The sequence below is a fragment of the Neodiprion fabricii genome, chromosome 2 (genome assembly GCF_021155785.1).
Source record: "Neodiprion fabricii isolate iyNeoFabr1 chromosome 2, iyNeoFabr1.1, whole genome shotgun sequence".
Taxonomy (NCBI): domain Eukaryota; kingdom Metazoa; phylum Arthropoda; class Insecta; order Hymenoptera; family Diprionidae; genus Neodiprion; species Neodiprion fabricii.
The window spans coordinates 35,253,543-35,275,741 of NC_060240.1; the positions used below are offsets into that span (position 1 = coordinate 35,253,543).

The 22,199-nt window shown below is 37.5% G+C and overlaps 5 protein-coding genes across 9 annotated transcripts; 2 read left to right on the forward strand and 3 right to left on the reverse strand.

The window, feature by feature from the left end:
- The first annotated feature begins 273 nt into the window (after positions 1 to 273).
- LOC124176019 (LETM1 domain-containing protein 1) lies at positions 274 to 2,475 on the forward strand. The gene is made up of 3 exons (XM_046556794.1): positions 274 to 1,096; positions 1,188 to 1,337; positions 1,434 to 2,475. Exons 1-3 carry the CDS (start codon positions 350 to 352, stop codon positions 1,611 to 1,613), a joined length of 1,077 nt encoding a protein of 358 aa, XP_046412750.1. The 5' UTR covers positions 274 to 349; the 3' UTR covers positions 1,614 to 2,475.
- LOC124176016 (zinc finger CCCH domain-containing protein 3) lies at positions 2,192 to 6,129 on the reverse strand. The gene is made up of 7 exons (XM_046556782.1): positions 5,901 to 6,129; positions 4,689 to 5,556; positions 4,521 to 4,618; positions 4,138 to 4,342; positions 3,897 to 4,055; positions 3,454 to 3,649; positions 2,192 to 3,101 (listed from the first exon to the last, which is right to left on the reverse strand). Exons 1-7 carry the CDS (start codon positions 5,956 to 5,958, stop codon positions 2,646 to 2,648), a joined length of 2,040 nt encoding a protein of 679 aa, XP_046412738.1. The 5' UTR covers positions 5,959 to 6,129; the 3' UTR covers positions 2,192 to 2,645.
- Positions 6,130 to 6,211: 82 nt separating this feature from the next.
- On the forward strand, positions 6,212 to 21,006 carry LOC124176020 (cytosolic Fe-S cluster assembly factor NUBP2 homolog). 2 transcript variants are annotated; one of them, XR_006869286.1, is made up of 7 exons: positions 6,212 to 6,516; positions 6,579 to 6,667; positions 6,840 to 7,061; positions 7,596 to 7,749; positions 7,838 to 8,159; positions 19,603 to 19,604; positions 20,996 to 21,006. XR_006869286.1 is itself a non-coding variant. In XM_046556795.1 (5 exons), the coding sequence occupies exons 1-5, from the start codon at positions 6,406 to 6,408 to the stop codon at positions 8,042 to 8,044; spliced, it is 783 nt and encodes a 260-aa protein (XP_046412751.1). In that variant the 5' UTR covers positions 6,212 to 6,405; the 3' UTR covers positions 8,045 to 8,548. The 2 variants fall into 2 exon arrangements, 1 of the variants encoding a protein (XP_046412751.1); XM_046556795.1 differs by lacking the exons at positions 19,603 to 19,604; positions 20,996 to 21,006 and having other exon boundaries at positions 7,838 to 8,548.
- LOC124176017 (signal recognition particle subunit SRP68) lies at positions 8,630 to 10,998 on the reverse strand. Of its 4 annotated transcripts, none has more exons than XM_046556784.1 (3): positions 10,839 to 10,998; positions 10,198 to 10,535; positions 8,630 to 10,099 (listed from the first exon to the last, which is right to left on the reverse strand). In XM_046556784.1, exons 1-3 carry the CDS (start codon positions 10,933 to 10,935, stop codon positions 8,804 to 8,806), a joined length of 1,731 nt encoding a protein of 576 aa, XP_046412740.1. In that variant the 5' UTR covers positions 10,936 to 10,998; the 3' UTR covers positions 8,630 to 8,803. The 4 variants fall into 4 exon arrangements, with proteins under 4 accessions (XP_046412740.1, XP_046412739.1, XP_046412741.1 ...); XM_046556783.1 differs by having other exon boundaries at positions 10,198 to 10,586; positions 10,839 to 10,992; XM_046556785.1 differs by having other exon boundaries at positions 10,198 to 10,559; positions 10,700 to 10,840.
- Positions 11,977 to 15,213, reverse strand: LOC124176015 (heat shock protein 83-like). The gene is made up of 3 exons (XM_046556781.1): positions 14,849 to 15,213; positions 14,552 to 14,670; positions 11,977 to 14,314 (listed from the first exon to the last, which is right to left on the reverse strand). Exons 1-3 carry the CDS (start codon positions 14,996 to 14,998, stop codon positions 12,412 to 12,414), a joined length of 2,172 nt encoding a protein of 723 aa, XP_046412737.1. The 5' UTR covers positions 14,999 to 15,213; the 3' UTR covers positions 11,977 to 12,411.
- Positions 21,007 to 22,199: the final 1,193 nt, after the last annotated feature.

Here is a 22,199-nt window from a genome sequence, read left to right on the forward strand (position 1 = left end):
AAGTGACATAAGAGATTAGACATGAAGCGTCTTCTGCTGGAAGCAACTGTTAGGTTTTCATTCCGAAGGGAATGCAACCTAAGCTCGTTATGATTTACGTAATGAAGCGATGGACGCTCGCTGCGAGACAATAGACTGCGATATTCTATTAAAATCGCAGGAAAACAAGAAATTACTAATCCAACATCTCCGGCATCACACCCCTCCTAACCTCAAAGACAGGTGAATGTCCAAGGAGCCTCGAAGAAGACCGCAAATTTCGGTTCGCGCAAGATTTGTCAGATAATGAAATCCATAAGCTGATTACAATTAATCGAGAAAAGACGGAGACGTCCAACTCCAGTCAAAGATGTATAGTATAATTGGTAAGAATTTAAACATACGTACGCCCTGCTCAGCCTTCTCCATGGGGTTGAACGAGTGCCTTCTTTTTATGCCGTACAAAAACGCTGGTCGTTTACGGGAAATTACGACAGGACAAGAAAAGCACTCGAAGGTGTACAGCCTGCGTAAGCACTGGTTCTCAAGATACACAGAGTACATAAAGAACCTTCAAAAAAGTTTGGAAAAAAGTTTTCCTAAGACAATGCATGTATACAGAGTATTCAGCATCGGAACGAAAGACTTCTACAGAGATCTAAAACTATACTTTGCTGTGCAAAAGAAAAAACGGAGTGTCGGTATAGACAATCTTTCCTTAGAAGAGCTGCAGTTACTTTACACAATGCCAAAGGATGTCATGAAGCTTACTCCGTTTCTCTTAACTGCTGCACTGCCTATGGCCAACTACGTCGTTTTGCCCATAGGGTATTACTTTCCAAGAATATTTTTAACTTCACAGTTTTGGGACCTTCAGCAGAGACTGGACTTTGCGCTGTTGGATCACAAGTATCGACTAAAACATAACAAGCCTCTGTTCAGATGTGTGCAAGCTAGTCTAAATAAAATAGATGATCAGGTATTAAGGGAAAAATGGAACGAAGTGATAGCTACTTTGGGTGCAGGCAGACATCCTGCTACCCAAGATATTATTGAATGTAAAGTATTGTTCGAGGAAGCACCTTACTCGCTCAAATCGCTCCGAAGAAAACACCTGGTACTATGCCAACATAATGCAGTTTTAGGTTTTAATATTGCGTATTAAGGTATCATTTTTCAAATTTTTACTACCATACTTTTTCTTCCAGAGGGAGTTATTGGCAATCCACAAAATGACCAGGTGGTTACCGTACAAAAGACAAAGGCTGTTGGACAAAGGGATGGTAATTAAGAGAATGGACCAAGCTATAGAAGCCGGTGGTGGGGTGCACAAGATGCCAAGTGATGCTCTGCGATGGGTCAGTAGCTGCAGCTAATAATGATGAAGTGCCCATTCATCTTCAATCCGCGATTTTAATTTAACATAATGTACATTACATTTTTTTTTATTATAGGCGTTATTCTTCAGAGGATTGAACCCTGTAAACATGTCAACGGATGATATGCGAAACTGGCTCAGTAGCTGGCTCACAGTTTCATCGACTGTGGAAAAAAAAAATATTTCATTACTCCTGCACTGTCCAATACTGCTAGCTTATAATCACGAGACAAACTGGACACTACTGTATTATTAGCCAGGAATGCGAAATTTTTCTACCATTGAAATTTTTCTACTTCTATAAAATTTTTAATATAAAGCAGGGTTGATGTGATGGAATATCAAGCAGGATTGTAAAGTCTGAATATAGGTAGATACGTATTTTACAAAAAATTGTGTAACAGTATTCACGATGTAAGTGCTGCTTGACCTACACTTTTTGTCCCAAAAAATAGGATTGTTGAATGCTAAGGCTCACTTGAAAGTTGATTGACTAATTACACTTTTCGGTAGTACACAAGAATTTCCACGAATAACATACAATGAAGCAATGCTAAATTTATACTTACCGGAGTTAATATATCAAAGTTTGCAAGCGAGCTTCCTATGCTTCTTCTAATAATTATTTCGAGTATTACTGCTGCAATAGAAAATGCTCGTTGTTTGACAATACAAAGTACAAAATAGAATCGATATGTTTCAGTATATAATTCTACGATGCATCACAAACGAATAATTTAGTCAAATAGATGAAACACTATCATGGTAAGAAAATAAAAGATAATGTGTATATATTTATTTATATGCATATGTATACATATAAGAATATATATATTTATTGCCAAATATCTTTATTGTGTACTTATTTATACATAAATTACAAATTAGAAAATATATTGCTTTGCAACAATAATTACATAATTTTGAACGTATAGGCTATTTACCGCTATTACATTCGTTATATTCAATTTTCAAATATCACAGATTGAGCAGTTACTCTCTGGGAGGACAAGCTACGTGTTATATCAAAACATCAATAAAATTTCATTAACAATTAAATTCATTATATCATTTACAAAGTAACATGTTCGTCAACGCAGTGGAAAATAATTAGACTACTCTTTGGAAAAAATTCCAAGATCACTGATGATTGATTCTGGCATACAATCCCTTATAATTAATGAGATTATCATTAACTGATACAAAATTTTGACAATTGATTTGATGAAAACTTCCCCCAGACAGTATCATCAGAGGTAAACATTGGTAGACAAAAATTGGCAATTAACTAATCAATCGGGATATAAGCAGGTAGCGGACCAAGGGGAATTCTTTTAGGGCAACTATCTACTTCAATACAATCATCGTTGTTTTCATTGATGGTCACTTCATTACTATCATTAGCTTTGTGTAGTCCTTCATTATTGCCTGGCATTTCAGCAATTTTGACACTCTTCATAATTTGAACACTATTAAGAATTTTTTTCCTTTTTTTTTCTATATCCCCTCTTGAGCTACCTGCTTCATCATAATATCGTTTTCTATCTTCAGTACACAAGAAATTTACGCCAGTTGATTCAGATTTGCTTATTTTTTTTCTGGTAACTACTTTTCTTTGGAAAGACTTGTTCAATTGTTTACATTCGGTTGAACTGGACTTGTGAGGGTAAGGACAATACTTACCTTTCGCACAGATTCCCGACCTCTCAAACTCCGGACATACGTACACGTGGCGCTGTTTACACTGTGCAAGAAATTTTTTTCCAGAAACGATAATGTGAGTCTTACTATTTACATTACAATCCATCTCTGTCTTTCCTAGCATTAACCAATGATCAAAATGTCGGTTTCAAAAAATTTGTAGACAACAGAAAAGAAGAAAAGTATCATTCAAACTACCTGTATTAGGAAAATCTCTGAGCAAGAATAATGTCAGAACATGTGAAATCGAGTTTAAATGAAAAGAAGAGTGTATGAGAATATGGAGTTATTTGTATGATTGAAGAGCTAGTTAGTAAGTCTCAAATACAAAGACATGTTATACATAAGTTTTTACTTTTTCGCTAGCCAATTTCAAAATCATTAAACAAACTCACCTTGTTGGCTTCGACGCAGTACCCTCGCAGAAACTGTGTACATATTGGCGTGTTGGGCGAAACCTTAACGTGAAGATAAGGGCATTGATCACGATTGCAGCAACCCTCCAGAAAATATTTACAAGTAGGCATCTTTTCAGGGCAGACGGCGTGCGACATCTGACAGTTATCTAGCAAGCATTTCCCCTGCAGAAAACTAAAGCCACGATTAAATTTCAGCTAGTATCAAAAGGAATGGGGTCTTGATAGTAAAGTACTTATGACAATTTTGTTGCTAAGTATTGTTCCGTTAACTTATAATGTGCGAAACAAAGAAGAAACAAAAAATATTGTATGTATGATGATTTGACAAGCAAACTGAGAGACGATAGTAACACTGGCGAAATGTTGTAAAAATAAACACAGTTCGAAAAAACGAAATAGAAAAAAAAAAATTAATTTACTTTCTACAAAGTGCAACTTGTTTCTTGTCGTGCAGTCTAGGACAGGTACTCTTCACCTGACCGGCACAATACCCAAACTTTTGGAATATCAAACAGGGCTGATTATTTTTACGCATCTTATTTCGCAAGATTTGTATACTCCGCTGCTTCACTTTGGTACTGAAAGTAAAGTATAGTAGGTTAGGTATCTTTTTTATGAAAATCCATTAGAGCAAAAAGTTCCATCATTAATTACAATTACCTAATGCTGCGTTTAGTGTGTGCTCTCACTAAAACATTGGGTGCTCTTTCTACAAAAGTCATACCGCCAATATCGACTCGGGATACTGGATTGGGGCACTTTAAATTTCCAGAGTTATTCGCAGACGTGCACAACCTACGGAGTTTCTTACCATTGCTAGCCATTACAAATCGATCACCTTTAACGTTTATTACACAACGTTTTCCTGAAATAATTTTATGAGCAAGTGAAAAAAAACAATAGTTAAAAAAAATGTTAGTCAATACATAATGGGAGCTGAATTCACTATATCTATATCTAATTTCACACATTTCAATCAAATGTCAGAAGTTTCACTTAAAACAAAAACATGCAATAAAGAAGAATTGTAATGATTTTTATACTCTTTGATGGTTGTGGATCATTAAGGCTGCGAACCAGTTGGTTTCTTGAAGATTTGTATAATATTCCACCAATCCGCACTAAACCAGTCATAGAACCTCTGAAAAGAGATAATTTGTAGAAATATGAACGCTAAAAATGAATCGTTTAAAAAATTAGCAAGCACTTACGATGCCTTCTTATTGGCAAGTTTCGTGCTACTTTTACCAATAGACAATCTCCTCCTGACTTTTTGAAGATGAGTGCGATCGATTTTGTATTTATTCAACCCAGCTTGACGACCTTTGAGATTTCGTGGAACTGCACTTGAGGTACCATTTAAATTCACACGTTCAATGACTAGTTTGTATTTAGTGGCGAACATAGTTTTCCTCAAATTAGAGTTAGACAGCCTTCTGGCTTTCCCTGGATTTAAGGGTGAAATCGCAGGTCCCGATTTACTACATCTTTTTACTCTCACAAGTTTTCTTCGCGACAGTAATACTAAATTGGAATTGCTTAATCTCTTTGCTCCCAGATTTAGCGTAGGATTAATTTTAACTAGTTTCGTTTTTGATTGATCTATAAAATTAATATCGCCTTCAGGCGTCTTCAAATCTAAATTGGATTTCTGCATCCGATTTGCTGAATTTCCTGGTTTCTCTTTAACAGCTGAAAGTTCTTTCATTAATCTTGGATTGACGTGAACAGAGGATTTCACTTTGGATTCATAAACTGAATTTTGTCGAACAACTACACGGCCACAAGACGTCTCATCAAAACTTTGTGTAGCAAAGTTTCTAATCATGTTTGGATTAACGTGAACTAATGGCTTTGCTCCCATTCTAGGATTAATATGAATCCCAGGTAATTTTGGTTTGAAGTTAGGATTCACATGAACTCTTCCTGACGGCAACGACTGCTTGATGTAACTATATTTGCTATGGTTATGTCTTTCCATTGCACACGCAGGGTGAGGTTGATATGAGAATTTTGTATCCTCCCGCTTGGCAAGTGAAGTATCATTGATCCTCATTTTTTTATGTTGCTCTATCAGCCCTAAAATCAAAACAACAGAAAGATTCAATGCTCAGAGATATCCTGAGTTTAGAAAAATTTCGATTTTTGTCACGCAAGATTTACCGAATGGAAACATGACGGAGATCAGTCAAATATCGATATGAAAAACATGCCTACAACTACCAGCAGTAAGAAAAGCTAGTTGCGAAAGTATTTTTGCACATGTGTACAGTATCAATTAGTCATTTCGACGAGATATCTGGGATAGTAAAATCCACCGTTTAAATGACGAGCGGATAAGATTGTCGGAATGTTTCAATGGCAGTGAGTCATGCACAACAAATCACGGTAACGAGTTTCTACTACGTCGTAGTTGCACTTACAAGTCAGGTTAGAAAGTTCAATATGAAGATTCCCTTCCATACTGACCCCAAGTGTCATAAAACAGTGTTTTAAGAACCAAAGTTATTCTCTACTTAAAATTAGTGTAACCACGAAGTAAAAGAAACGATATTTGGTTTAATTTTTAACAATTCACACGTAAGGACACAGTACAACTTTTCCTTGGCACACGTAACGAAAAGTGACAGGATACTCGATCACGAAAGCTGGAAACAGTGGAACGTTACATTTTAACATGGCGGACAGGCGTGCGTTGCGTGCGCGTGTGTACGTCAGAAAAGGAGAAGGGACGAAGGCTGCGATTTATTGTACTATTTTTATTCGAATCAGCATAGACAACGTAGTACGCAGTAGCGTACGCTTCGTACTCCCACCAATCGGAAGACATAACAGGTGATTTCACAGTTGTTCGATTTGAAGTGGATTCGAAGTCGTGAGTGGTTAGGAAACAGATGAAAGTCGCCGCGGTGTAAACAGCGTTCGATAATGTTAGAAGGGGTGAAACACGTTGTTTTAGTCTTATCCGGAAAAGGTGGTGTCGGGAAATCTACGGTCAGCACTCAGTTGGCGTTGACACTGAAGGAGGCGGGCTTCAAGGTAAAAATTCACTTACTAAATCGTTGACGAGGTTATGTACCAACAACTGTCACGTATTTCAGGTCGGTTTACTGGACGTTGACTTATGCGGCCCTAGCATCCCTTATTTGTTGAATTTGGAGGGAAAGGATGTCCACCAGTCGACCAAAGGGTAAAGCGTCACTTTGATAAATTCCCAGAAAACAATAAAACATTAAATTGACTACACGTATCTTATATCACTGCCACACGTAATTTTGATAGTGGATACAATTACGTACTTTTGCAGAAAATGTCCGCTTTAAGTCTTTCACGCCAAGTTTAAATTTTCGTAAACACTTTAGATGGGTTCCAGTTTACGCAGACGAGGAACAAAAGTTGGCAGTTATGTCCATAGGGTTTTTGTTGAAAAATCGAAATGACGGGGTTGTTTGGAGGGGACCTAAAAAAACTGGCATGATCAAGCAGTTTTTGACTGATGTCGTATGGGAGGATATAGATTATTTGATTATCGACACGCCGCCGGGAACATCGGACGAACACATCACAGTTATGGAAAACTTAAGGTAAATATTTTGACAGGTGACTTGCACATATTTGTTGAAACGGTATTAAGCCTCTTTAAAGAGACGAATATTTGGCTTCTACTTCGAGTAGATCTTCACTAAATTTTCTTTTCACGGTATAATTTTTCATTGTCATCTTTACCTGGTAAATTTTTGCTTGAATGACAATTTTTGGCCATGGTTCAAACCTTTGTTTGTTTATAGGGTATAATTGCACTTCAGTGAGCACAGAGGCGATAAATATATTTGTATATGTATAATCACGAGTAAGGGAATCACATGTCTATTAGTAACAGTCACATGTGGCGATGATAAATCATGTGATAGACTCTTAGAAACATAACACATAGATAAGCTTCACACTGATTGCCAGAGTATGGTTACGACATATAGTGCCGTAACAGTTACTGAAACTACTTAGCCTTTTTATTTCTGACAATCATTTTTGCTTTGTGACAATTTTGCCAATGACACCAATGTTTGGTGATTATCTTACTGAATAATTTATTATCTTTACGTGACATTTTCTTACAGATCTGTCAAATGCGACGGTGCTGTTATAGTAACCACACCTCAAGCAGTAGCTGTAGATGACGTTCTTCGTGAAGTTACATTTTGCCGAAAGACTGGTATCCCAATTATTGGAATTGTAGAAAACATGAGTGGCTTTGTGTGCCCAACTTGTTCAGTGAGTGAAAACACAGTCGATTTGTTTAGTCAGATACATTTTTTCAACATGCTTCTTGTAATTGCAATATATTTCCTCTGTTTCATAGGAGTGCACAAATATATTTTCATCGGGCGGTGGACAAGCGCTAGCAGAAATGGTTAAGGTTCCATTTTTAGGCAGAATCCCAATCGATCCGGCAGTTGGTAAGCTGGCAGATAAGGGCCAAAGTATTTTGGTAACACTTCCTGATAGTGAGCTTGCTCGAATTTTTCGAAGATTAATTGAGCAGATCACCAGGAGTAAAGAAGCTTAAAGTCTTATTGAATCAAGTCAAATTTGGTCTTTTCAAAGTGAATTCGCAGCTGGCCAGGCTTGTGATTCTGAGAAAGTTATTGTTATGCAGGGCTGTTGAACATTCATTTTTTTTTGTACATGCTTTATTTCTTGTCTGATGCGATGCATAAAAATACATGTCGACCTCTACAGAGATAATGAATGAACGCATTGACGAACTTTCATCAAGTATTGCAATATATTTTAATGATGTAAATATTTGATAAATGTGCCTTTGAACGTTATGTGATTTAGTTCATCCATCAGATATCACGACTGTGTTGGTTCAATCGTTACCTAGAGTTGGGTTATCAAAGGTCGTACATTTCCACAGAGGATTTCAGCACCAAGTTATGTGTACTTGTACCATATGACTTACAATATAGGTACATATAATATATATGTAGAAAGAAAGAGATGATAAAGAGGAAATGCATTCGTATTGACGTGTTTTGAAGAATAAATACAATACGTATTTCTATTACGAGTGTTTTTCGTTCCTGAAACATTGGCGGTCATGAACCAGTGGTGAACTATAAATAGTGGCAAGAAAATAGAAAAACAATTCTATTGTACCTTTAGCTTTTATTACTGATACAAATTATTAACCCAATTTTTGTGTAGCTAGTAGAAAGTTCAAATGCATCTAGGTTTTGGTTCTACAAGTTATTCAACTCTTTCAAAAATTGAGGATTTTTAGAGCTTTATAAAACCGTAAGTTAGGTTAGAAAAAAACACGTTATTTATTTCCCCATCCCCAAAGACCCTTGACAAATCCGGTAAGCCCAGCTTGGCCTGCCTTTTTGCCTTGATCACCCAATTTATCTGACAAATCAGGGAACTCTGCAAGATTAAAAGCTAGGTCAAAGAACAACGGTTTGCATGGGATGCTTCGCATGGATGGCGGAAGTTTATAAACGTTCGGTTGTTTAGTGAGCAATGAAGGATCCTCTCTGTACTCATGCAGGCGTTCATAAAGGGGTTTCTTGCTTCTGGTCTGCTTACTTGTACCAGGTTCTTCCTCCTGGTCTTCCTCAAGAACGCTATGAGCGTGTGCCGCATACTGAGCTCCTTCAATGAGAGTCTCCAATTTCTGTAGATCATTTTTCAAGTCCTCAGGTAGGACGACCGGATTGCGAAGCGCATCTTTAGCATGTTGAGATGACCTTTGGTACAGGGCCATTGCTTCTCGCCAACGGTGCAAGTTTGCCAATGATTGAGCCATGTAGAAGCATCTGAATGCTCGATATCCCTTAGTTTTTGTGTCTTGTTCTTTTTGATAATCCTCATCATCCTGAAGCTGTGAAATTTCTACAAGGTTATGCAAAGCTGCCTCGTACAATCTCACTATATCTTGTGGTTTCGCCTTCTCAGACTCCTGAGCTATTTTTATTAAAGCTAAATTTCTCTCCAAAGTTCTCGACAGTTTGATGTATTGCAAATAGGTGACCAAATGTTGCAGTGGATTGTTTTTATCTGTGTCACGATTTTTCAACTCAGCTTTGAAGTCCTCTCTTACTGTCGCAATCGCATCCTTGCAATCTATGAGATGTGCTTCGAGTAAATCAATCTTTGCTTGATTATTAGCTGCCTTGGCTAGCGCTTGATTCAATCTCGAGTCAGCTATGAGCAATCCAGCAGCTCTGGGCGGAACTGTACCGCAACTTTTACCACGCCATGTCACTTCCTCAGCATTTGATTGTTTGCTACGTGTTTGAGCCATCAATGAATCCAGACTGGCCAATAATTCACCACTAAGTTGTCCTCTCATCTGCATCAGATCGTCTATCGCTGAAGTATCGCCAATGTTGTAGGCACAATATCTTAAACTAGGTGCTAGCTCCTCAACCCTGGCTTTATAAATCACTTGCTCGAGGTCTGGCAAGGCTGAAGCCAACTTTTCGTAGACAACTTGAGCTTTCTTCAGGTTTTCCATCGCTGGTTTCCACAGTTGCAGCTCGAAATGTAGAGAACCGTGCATCCATGCAACGTAGGCTTGTGCCTCTAGCTTGGTACGTGCGTCACAATTTACACTCTAGTTACAAAAAGAATACATATGATGATGAGGAGCAATTAAGGAAATGTAGTTATCCAAATCATAAATCAAAATTGCGAAAATTTTCGAGCCCTCACCTCTATCAATTCTTGCAACTGCAAAGAGTAGGTCGCAGCTTTTCGTAATCTAGAAACTAAATGAAATTTCTTTCTGGGCTCGGTATTAGACTCTTGACGCAGCTGCATAGCGTAACTCCATGCTCGTTCTGCCATTGTCAATGGTACTTGTAAAAATTTGTCGTCGCTGACCATGGCTGGCATGACATCGCGCCGTTTGAAGTGGCGCCTGTCACCCTGTGGCACTTTGAGAACCTTGCGCAGTCTCCGTAATCGGCGAGAACAATACCCTCGGTAGCGTTGGTAATCGCCATGACGCAGGCCGTGCTGTTGCTGTGCATCTTTGATTATCTTCAATACTAAATTTCTTGCATCAGGAATGACTATAGAGTGAATCACACAAGTAGGAACTGGGAACTACTCAAAGAAAGTACTTGACATAAATCGAATCACGTCACGAGTGAAATGTAATTTAACTCAATTCAATTGATGTAAATAAATAATGTAGCCATGAAAAAATTACGACTAGTCATATTAGAACGTTGTAAGTCAATTGGTTTGCTCATTGGATAGGTTAGAGTTCGCTGTCACATATGGTGGGAACCTTTCGCCGCAAAGTTGTCGAGTATACTTGGCAACAATTGAAACGTAAAAAAGGATACTTTCTAGGGAATATACTCTCTCGTCGCTCGAAATTTCCTCATCTTGATGCTCAACATTTTCCTCCGTTGCCTCACAATTTGCTTCTTGAACCACCATCTTTTACTTCAAGCCGCAAAAGATGGCAACACGAAATCACTCATCCTGCCAACTTCACATTGCGCAGACTCGAGAACGGGACACGTTGCACTTTTGTTGACATTTTCACGCCTGTGTTTTCATAGGAAGAAGCAACGGAAACGGCACAGCGATTGGAAGATCGCGTAATTCCCGCCATCTTCGTTTATTCTTCGAACGTTTGTACTGTTTGGTTCAGGTATGAAGAAAATCATTCGAAAAAAGTATTCCGCCGTTTCCAAGTAATCCAATTTCAAAATACAAATGCGGCTTAGTTCAGTATGATTATTACCCGTAGTGCTAGTCCTTCGTCGATCCTCCGAGTAAAAAGTGTAGAAGGCAATCAAAATCTCTAGCAATATTGGCGGTACAATGCGAATAGATTGAAAGGCTCGTCTTTGATTTTGCCCAAACTGTCATTGTTGTAAAATTATTTAATTCGAACATTACAATAATTTTCCGGAAAAGATAGATATTCAGAATCAAATTTAATTAAATAGTAGTCTTCAATTTTTTGCTACCGCAAAGGTAGCATTTGTTTTTTTCCAAGTTGAAATTGATAATTCATTGCGGGTGTTTTGCTTATTAATTAATACATAATAAGATCAGTTACAATGTTAATTAGTGAAACCCAGTGTTGCGAGTACGATCGGCTCAATTAAATTTGTACAAATCGTATAATCCACACGGCAACGTAATTAAAATGACGCTGGCCATGTTGGAACTGAATGCCGGAATCTGTCGAGAACGAAACGCAAGTACGGCAATTATTTCATTATTTTTACTATGTGTGCCCTGATTGATTTTATAGACCTGCATTATTGTTTTAAAAATTGTAATACATAAAGTTCAAACCGTATCTGCAAATTTCTAATTTTTTATAGATTGCGAAATTGAACCGACATTTAAGAAGCGCATACCATTTTGTTTAGTTTAGAATCGTACCTCAAAGCTGGCCCTAGGATTAGCTGTAAGGTTTAAATGTGACAGGGTGTGGAATTTGAAAAAAATATACACTATATATATTATCGTAACATAAAGATTTAGTATTATTCTAAACGTTTAATCCTTAAGTCATACAACGTTCTTAAACAACTACATATATGTTATACTTAATCACTAGAATGACTTAAATACGGAATACAAAAAAAAAAAAAAAAAAAAAAAATGGAGAATTAATGACAAACGGAGTATAACGGTACAAAAATAATACAATTCAGAGGGAAGAAGAGAGGACCCTCGCATAATGGCACATACCACACAACATCTTCTAAACGCAAACTTCAGATAGAGATAATAAGAGAGAAAGAGAAACCCTACACATAACCGGATGTCCCGGTTTCTTTCTCGTAATCAGTCGTACATAACTGTCCAACAAAGAAATGTAACAGTCTTATATTCTTCTTGCAACACAAGAAAGTCTTTGGAGTTAGGTAATAATCTGAGTATACATTTACTCTAGTCCACTTCTTCCATCCTTGATGCCTCCTCGGCGTCACCTTCCAGAGGTGGAACTTCACTATCCATTTTCTCTTCCTCGCCAGTCAAAGTTTCATCCTCATCAAATCCTAAACCAAGTTTTATCATCCTGTGGATTCTAGAAGCATGGACTTGCGGATCTTCCAGACCAAATCCGGAGGCAAGAAGTGAAGTTTCAAAAAGCAGCATGACCAGATCCTTGACTGCTTTATCATTTTTGTCCGCATCGGCCTTTTGTCTCAACGACTCAATGATGGGATGATCGGGGTTGATTTCCAAGTGCTTTTTAGCCGCCATGTATCCCATGGTTGACGTATCTCGAAGAGCCTGCGCCTTCATTATTCTTTCCATATTTGCCGTCCACCCGTATTGCGAGGTAACAATACAGCACGGAGAGTCGACCAGCCTGTTTGAGATCACGACTTTCTCTACCTTCTTGTCGAGGATGTCTTTCATGATTTTGCACAAGTTTTCAAATTTCACCTTGTCGTCCTCGCGTTTCTTTTTTTCCTCCTCATCCTCCGGGAGCTCCAGGCCCTCCTTGGTGACAGAGACTAACTGTTTGCCGTCGTATTCCTTCATTTGTTGTACGACGTACTCATCGATCGGCTCTGTCATATAAATAACCTCAAATCCTCGCTTCTTCACTCGTTCAACGAACGAGCTATTGGCAACTTGGTCTTTGCTTTCGCCAGTAATGTAGTAAATGTGTTTTTGGTTTTCCTTCATGCGTCCGACATAGTCCTTTAGCGAGCAAGCCTCATCACCCGATGCCGATGTGTGATAGCGGAGGAGGTCCGACAGCTTCTTCCTGTTTTGGCTGTCCTCGTGAATACCCAATTTCAAGTTCTTGCTGAACTGCTCGTAGCATTTCTTGTAATTCTCTTTATCCTCCGTTAGCTCTTCAAACAACTCAAGGCATTTCTTGACAAGATTCTTCCTTATCACCTTGAGAATCTTATTCTGCTGCAACATTTCACGCGAAATGTTTAGCGGAAGATCTTCGCTATCCACAACACCCTTTATGAAGTTCAGGTACTCAGGAATCAAATCTTCGCAGTTGTCCATGATAAATACTCTTCTTACATATAGTTTGATGTTGTTCTTCTTCTTCTTGTTCTCAAATAGATCGAATGGCGCCCTGCGAGGGATGAAAAGTAAGGCGCGGAACTCAAGCTGGCCTTCAACGGAAAAGTGTTTTACAGCCAAATGATCTTCCCAATCATTGGTAAGGCTCTTATAAAATTCTCCGTACTCTTCCTGGCTAATATCATCAGGATTTCTAGTCCAAATTGGCTTAGTTTTGTTCAGTTCTTCATCCTCCGTGTACTTCTCCTTTATAGTTTTCTTCTTTTTCTTCTTCTCATCCTTGGTCTTATTCTCTTCATCTTCGTCGTCGCCAATGTCTTCAATCTTGGGCTTGTCATCCTCGTTCTCGCCGTCCTTGGCCGGCTCATCTTCCTCATCCTCGCTGAGCTCCTTGTCCCTTTCCTTCTCGACGACAAGTTTTATCGGATAGCCGATAAATTGAGAGTGTTTCTTTACAATCTCCTTGATCTTCGACTCTTCCAAGTATTCCGCTTGGTCCTCCTTGATGTGCAGTACAATTTTAGTTCCTCGTCCCAGTGGCTCTCCATTGTCTAGGCGAACTGTGAAAGATCCACCTGCCGAAGATTCCCACAGGTACTGTTCGTCATCGTTGTGTTTCGAGGTGACAGTTACTTTGTCCGCAACCAGGTAAGCCGAGTAGAAACCAACACCAAATTGACCAATCATCGAGATATCGGCACCAGCCTGCAAAGCTTCCATGAATGCCTTGGTTCCAGATTTTGCAATCGTTCCCAAATTGTTCACCAGGTCAGCTTTGGTCATGCCGATTCCCCTGTGCAGATAAAATTCAATATGAATGTGATTGTTGAGTTATTTTTCCGAAAAAGTTCATCCATTTTAAACTGTAGTAATTTGCAATTAATGCAAATCGTCAACAAGCGTGATTATTAAAAATTGCGTGCTGCGTTAATTTCCTCAACAAAATTCATCTAGTTTAAAACAATGGCAATTTAAATTAATAGAAATGTTTACTGTTAAACGAAGGCAATGGACTTAGATGGATACTTACGAGTCGATTATTGTCAGGGTGCGATCATTTTTGTTGGGTATTATCTTGATGAACAAGTCCTTGCAGCTCTCGAGTTTTGATGGATCGGTCAGAGATTCGTAACGGATTTTATCCAGAGCCTGAAATTACAGAGAAAGAAAAAACGTATAAATTTCAGGTGTTCAATGTTCGTTGCCAGAGGATGTCAAATTCAATAACGATCGGCAAACTCGCCCAAGTGAGTTAAAAAAATGTCAGCAAAATAGATGAAAAAAAAAAAATTATATAAATACATAAATAATAAAACAATCAACTTACATCAGAGCTGTTCGAGATTAATTCTCGGATGAAGATTTCCTTGTTCGAATAAAAGGTGTTGATGATCAAGCTCATAAGCTGAGCAATTTCAGCCTGAAAGGCGAAGGTCTCGACCTCGCCATTTTCAGCGATGGCTACGTCCTCCGGCATTGCGTCTTGCTTTTAAATTACCGAAAATGTATGAAAGTTCGCACCGAAATTCACAAGTCAATTGAAAACACGTAGAGCAATATCGCTTTGCACCTATTAGACGATAGCTTTTCTCTCGAGTATGCGATAAATTCGAACTCCGTTGAAATTTCGCGAAATATTTCAAACGCTTCCGTCGACCGTTACGGCTCGCTGTCAGTTTGAGATTATTGAATGCCGCCGCGCTGCGTCTGGTTTTATTGAACTGTGAACGTTCCAGAAACTAAGGCCCGGATGTTGCCGCGAATCTAGAACTTTCATTCCTTTGACCGTCCGAATCCCCCCCGTTTACACCTACGGACCATTTATGCTGACGGCTAATTTCGCGGACGATTTTACGCGAGCCAATTAGTCCGAATGTCGGTTCGGAAAAGCTCTAATTTCGAAAAGTTTATTGATCTAGAGCTGATCGTTTGACTCACCGAGTTTCAGAGCGGCGCGCGTCTGTCGCAGCGGCGTGGATACGTCATCAGCTTCTAGAATTTTCGCCGTTGAATCAACACCAGGCTTTTCTGCCGGGCGATCGGAACTTTCGAGATGTTTCTCGAAGGCGCGATCCATAAACGCAAAAAAAATTGGTGAATGCGTCATCGCAGCTTTCCTTCGTGCTATTGACTTTCTTGAACGAGAATCAAGCTGCTCTGGAAGCAATGTTGCGGCATTGGCTCGATCAATTAGTCGCATATACCGAGGATTTTCCTCTAAACTTCTTCTTTTATGCGTTGCGATCGTATTATTACGACGTTTATCGGGCCTCGTGGAAATTCGAAAGTCAATAGAAATTCGCGATACAATCATTTTAGAGCGATATGTATAAGTTTTAAGTGAATTACTTGTTTCAAATGTAAGGGAATTCCTTTTTTTTTTTCTCACGTCGGTGCAGAAATTTGCCAAAACTATTTGGTGAATTTTGTATTTTCAGTATAAGCAGCAATTAGAGCGACAACAACGAATAGTTGTATTATATTATCGAAAGTACGAGACGGGTTAGGATGTGTACGCCCACTTGGCATCGTTCATAGCATCACTGGAATTTTCGTCGTTGTTTATGCCAAAATTTAGTTGCCTCGGTTGAGAATATAATATCATCATTTCATAAGGCCTGGATGAGAAAACCACTTGAAAACAAGTGATTATAACACAGAAAAATCAGCATGAAAAAGAGTTTTCCAATTTTTACAAATTTCGAATCTGCTCTTCGCAGACTGTTCCAAAGCTAAACTTTCAACACTCTCGAATTAATTTCGACCGTTTTTCTATAGCAAAATTCGACTGGAATATAGTAATTTTGCAACATGTTGAATTATTTAAACTTACCTCAATGTGCTGTCCTAAACAAACTTATCTAAATTCAATCCGTTTGATGAGTTCTGTATTTTAATTCAAGCGAAAGCCCGTACTTTTTTTGCACAATTTCTGCATTACAAGACCACAGCAAAAGGGTTAATTTATATTTTCCTTGAAATTGAGCTTCTTTGACTATAACATTATACGTATACCATATGCATTAGCCTAAAATGTTCGATAAATGTAAGTAATTATTCCCTCCAAAATCTGAATCCCTACGATACATAAGATATAATATATGTATGTATAAGGTATATTTTTAGACTCGGTGCATCTATTTTCTGCTCAGCGCAAATTGACCATGTCGTCAATCAAACGTTGGTCGACACGTAAAATACATAGTTACATCAGACTTACCTGTATACGAATCGAATTTTTTTTTTTGGCTTATCTTATAATTGAATATGTTGAGAATATTCCTTTAAAATTTTAAAACGATCCGAGTCATATTCTAAGAGATATAGCCTTTGGATGTTTCACCCATCAGGCTATAACCGAGCGTGACGCAGGTATATGAAGGCAGGTATATCGAGGCAGCTGCTTAGCTATTGTTCGTTTATTATTGTGATGCGAATACTAGGCTTAGGACTTGCCGGATGTAAAAAATTCTGTGGTTTGATGGATATAAGTTCCTCATTCTTGAATGCATCAACGTACAATTTTTATGTTGATAAAATACACGAGTGCGTCATAACTGTTGCCGAATCAATTTTGTTGTCTGCTGCAAATCAAGAAAAAAAATTAACGTGTGATGAAAATAATGTTGAAGATACGACAGATGTTACCGTGTCAGGTGATGGCACGTGGAAAAAACGTGGGTTTGCATCATTATACGGTGTAAGTACGATTATTTACATGTTATTTGAATGTAAATCTTCAATCGCGTTTTTCTCGAAACTACATTTTTGAAATCGGTAGTCACGATTTCTCGAAAACTTATGAATCGATCTCTTTCAAATTTTGCACACTTCTTCAAAATAACATTATCTCGTGCTTGAACGAAGGGATTTTTTTTTTCTATTCCAAGTAATTTTTCAAGACCATGAAGGGTACAAATTTTACTCAAAATAAGGGTTTTTTGTTTTCAACGCCGCCAAAAATGTAATTTTTGTTTTTTTTTTTTTCCTTCGTCCAAGCACGAGTTTTAAACATCTACTAACAGAAAATTTTTGGTTTTTGCATTTCAGATGAATCTGTCATGAGTTATCCTGACTACGCCGAGAGAACTTTTTTTTGAGGGGTCATGGCAGACGACGTGTCCACGCCTAAATTTTCAATATTTTTCAATGAAAATTTCACAAGCTACTTATAAAATATGTATCTTTTATGTGTTAAATTGATGAAATGAAATATTCTGTTGGTTGAATAAAAAAAAAAATTCACAAAAATGTACCTATTTTGAGTTTTTGAAACCCACCTAACCCCTTAAAGAAACCTGATGATGATAGGCGGGGCCTGCCGAAACTTCGCGTCGTGTAAAAACATAATCGATTGCGAATAGTGCATCATTTCATCCCTGACCATCACCCAACTAAATCGGACCTGTATGACTATTTGTAAGGATACCTTCGGTATTGGACTGCAAGGGGGACAAGGGACAGGAAAATTCCCCCACACAACGGTCAAGGGGATGACTACCTGCCTCGCCCTAACGCACCGCAGCCTAACTATGGGAGTTGGACGAATGTTGAATGAATATTTTTGAGACACATTCCCAAAACCCCATATTATAAGAAAATGCAAAAAAAAAAAAAATCGAATTTTTGAAGATTCTAGACGGTAATACCCCCCTAAACCTACATGAATTTCCGATCGTGTATAAATCAAAAGAAGTTATTTTTTGTTTTTTTGATCATTTATAATTAATTTTATACAAGCATACGTATATATATAAATATTTTCAATCAGCAAGTGAGTATGGTGTATTGTTGCTCCACTCCCGTTCGTTTTACGTATGTATGTACAGCCTTTTCCCAGCAGTTGTTCCACTTTCTGCATCCGGGCATTATCCTGTAATATATCTCATCGTCAATGCACTTCGTCTACGCCGATTAATTCTAGTTTCATTTAAATTTTAGCTTCAATGTACTCGATTAATTTTTCTATTTACAACGGTTTCATACATATTGTACGTATAATTTATACCTACGGATATTATACATAGTCACTCACATATTCATATATATATGAACGGCGTTATAGTTACGCGAAGATCACGGACAGTGATTTATTTTTCTTTCGCATCGGATAGGTATAGCGATGTATTCGTCTTTCCGCGTGTACATCAGGATCCAGGCAATTGAATCAATCCTATAACGTAAAGTGTATTTAAATTTTGTCGTCAAGATATGAATGGCCGGGTAGAGAAGGCCATTTTCATTCTCATTTTCATTCCAAATTTCATTTTCATTGTTTCTTTTCTGTAAAACAATAAGGTTGAGTAAATTTTTCTTCTTATATTGCAAGAAAGAACATTGCGCGTTTTACCTCAAGTATTATATCAATAAAATGACCTAATCTATCTTCTATATAATATATTTGTTCATGGCTCGTTTTTACTTTTAGTTTACCTCCTTATTTGTTTCTTTGTTTTTCTTCTTTATTTCTTATTCTTCTGCGGAGGAGTTTTGGAATTATCCAGTACCCAACTATACGTTTTTCTTTTTCGTCATCCGACTTGAAATTAAGGTTATCGGGATTAACACACGTCTTGCTAATACGTATCCAGCATGAGGTGTAGCATTTTGTATACCTATAGGGATCGTTTATAAATTTTTGGGTTGGAGTGCCAAACTTGCGTACTGCACACTTTGATATTGATCGTAAGTTTATTATTATAACAGATCACAATACCTTCGACATACATACGCATTTAATCACGAACCGTAGTATATAAGCTAAAGGTGTAATACGTACTGACAGCTGGGCTGCATGTTATTTATTAATTATACGGGTGGTTCAGGATAATATATATTGTTTCGTTATCATACAAACATTCCTATCGTGAAAATAGACAAGAACTATAATATTGGGGGTGGCGACAGGACCGGCTCAAAGTTTTCAAACCCATCTCGACCCTCCAAGTTGGTCCAAATATCGCGGCCCTCGATCAGCACCGATCAGCTCGGTTCCATCCACTAATTATAACCGTCAAATCGATTCGAAACGCTTCGAACACGGCTCGAATATATTGATAATTTTTTAACGAAAGCACCGAGACGTCCGAGTCTTATTCGTTACTTGTCGAATCGCTTATTCGAACCTCGCGTGGAGAGGCCCGAAGTGTTTGCATTGTTGAGTCGGTCCTGGGTGGCAGTACTTTAAACCTCTAAGGGCGATTTGAGCAACGTCTTGACGCTTTTTTTACAGGAGGTTTTGCCGACGGTAAAACGTTCGAGGATATTTCTTTTTCGTTTGACTTTTCGTCTTTTCGTTTTTGTTCTGCTTATCCAAATTTTACCTTCGATCACACATTCGAAATGGAGAAAAATTTTGGCGCGAGCCTCCCAGCGTCAATTGTATGGGTAGCGGAGTTACTATAATCTACCGATCATAAAAATATCACCATCCCTCCCGCGGTTTCGCTGTATTTTGCGAACTATTCAGTTATTAATAATGTATTATACCTATGCCTATACCTATACCTATATGTATGAGTGTAGATAACCTGACGTTAAGTAAGTTTGCGCACATGGGATTGAAAGTGGAGCGAAATTTCTTTCCCTTGCAGGACGAAACTTTGATTCAATTTCAACAGGTTTACGCGTAATTCAAACCGTCACGATATTTACTGTAATTTATATTCACTTACGTAGGTATTTATATTATTTATGTATGTATAATAATGTTATATCAGTTATATCTCTGCAACATTTTTTTTTTTTTACTTTTTTCTCCGTCTTACCCTCAAGTTTATTTCCATTTCTATGTTTCTGCGGCGCAAGAGCAGAGAACTTGTATATTTATAGAGAGTATTGAATCGGCGCCCGGCGTATATTGCGGGCTCATGGAAAAACGACGTCTTTATAATTTCACACGTCTTCATGCAAGTCAGTATTGTACACGGAGATATTACCGATATTCATCGACCGAATAATTGTCGAAATTGTTTTTTTTTTTTTTTTTTTTTTTTTCTTTTTAATATTATTATAATTATACGATTGGAAAGGCCTCGCTTTTAGAGTTGAATTATCAGTGTAAAATGCAGTGGAACGATCGGTGGGTCGATTGAGAAAAATTTTGTGAAAGAAATTGAAAACCGATAAACGAAGGGCTGCATTCCTGCACGGATCTAATAGAAAACATATTCTTCACTATTTTCGATCAATTTTCCTTGAACCGTCCGCATGATGAATAAAAAATCGTTCAATCGCATAACTCCGGTCGAATTATTCTGAGCCCACGACGCAGCCAGTTCGTCCGCCAACGTCGTTTTATGGAGGCTGATACTTTCTTTGCTTCTTTGAAGTTCTGCGCGGATGATTCGTTATTTTTCTAATCGTTATATCCGAACTGTGGGAAACCTAAAATCTTCCGACTTAAGCGTCGCTTGGTAAAGTTTCTTTCAGTCCCCGCATGTGATCTGTCAGATTTTATTTCAATCGCATTAAGCCAGCGAATTTCTTTCATTTAATCCAAAAGAGGCGCGTATGATTGTGCAATACGTGTATAAAAATCGTCGATTGCGATATTAATTCATTTTCCATTGTATCTGCGCAGAGTTGAATAAGATAATCGCGCTATGTGCGATCGCGATAAATTTTTCCTCTACCTAGGATTTTGAACTTCCATAAAAAATCGACGTCGGCTTGCATAAATTTTCATACGGCGCGTTACGTATTATTATTTATCAGTTGTACATACATACCTGGACGTAGGTATATACAATGTATATGATAATACCTACCTACTTCGATCACGTTCATGCATTTCTTGTACAGATAATATAGGTATATGAATTATATTGTTGGAACCGCTCGTCTATATTATAGGTATATTCCATAAGTCTAAATCTAGGGCTAAATTTAAGTCTCCATTCACACAATTATACAATACATTATATGCCATTATTCGTACACTTCATCGTTTTATTTATTTTTTTTTTCAATTTGCATGATTTTTTTTTTTTTCTTTTATTTTTATCCTTGTAGTAGTAATCAATTTATAAGATGGTGCCCGATCTATGGGGTGCTAATTATTTACCATAATATGTAGTATGTATACTATATGCAGTTAATATTAAATTCATTTTAGAATTTGGTACTCTTGAAACGACTCATCACATCTTTCGCATTGTAATTATTCTTTTTATTTCCTTATTAATCTTTAAACTTTTATTCGATAACTAATACGATGATGTTTATCATGATAATAATAATGATATAATAATAATAATAATAAAAACAACAATAATAATATTAATTATAACAACAACGATGATAATAATAATAAATATGCATAGTAATAAGAATAATAATAACAGTGATGACAACGTAATATGACAACCGTTTATAATAATATGAAGAATAAAAATTATCACATATCGAGTATCGACAAAATAATAAGGAACAACGATATCATACGGAAATGTTTTATACATCAATATCCAATAATACACGTTGTATGTATAGTGACGACGAACAATATAAGGTCGATTAATCAAACCGTAAACAAAAACATTGAGACGACGCAGCGCGGTGTATCGTGTTAAAAGCTTGTGTATAATATGTATAATAATACGCTTAAATTCCGCCGTCGTATTTCAGATTATTAAAAAGTTGCGACTTTGATACAGGCATACAAGTATAATACCTCT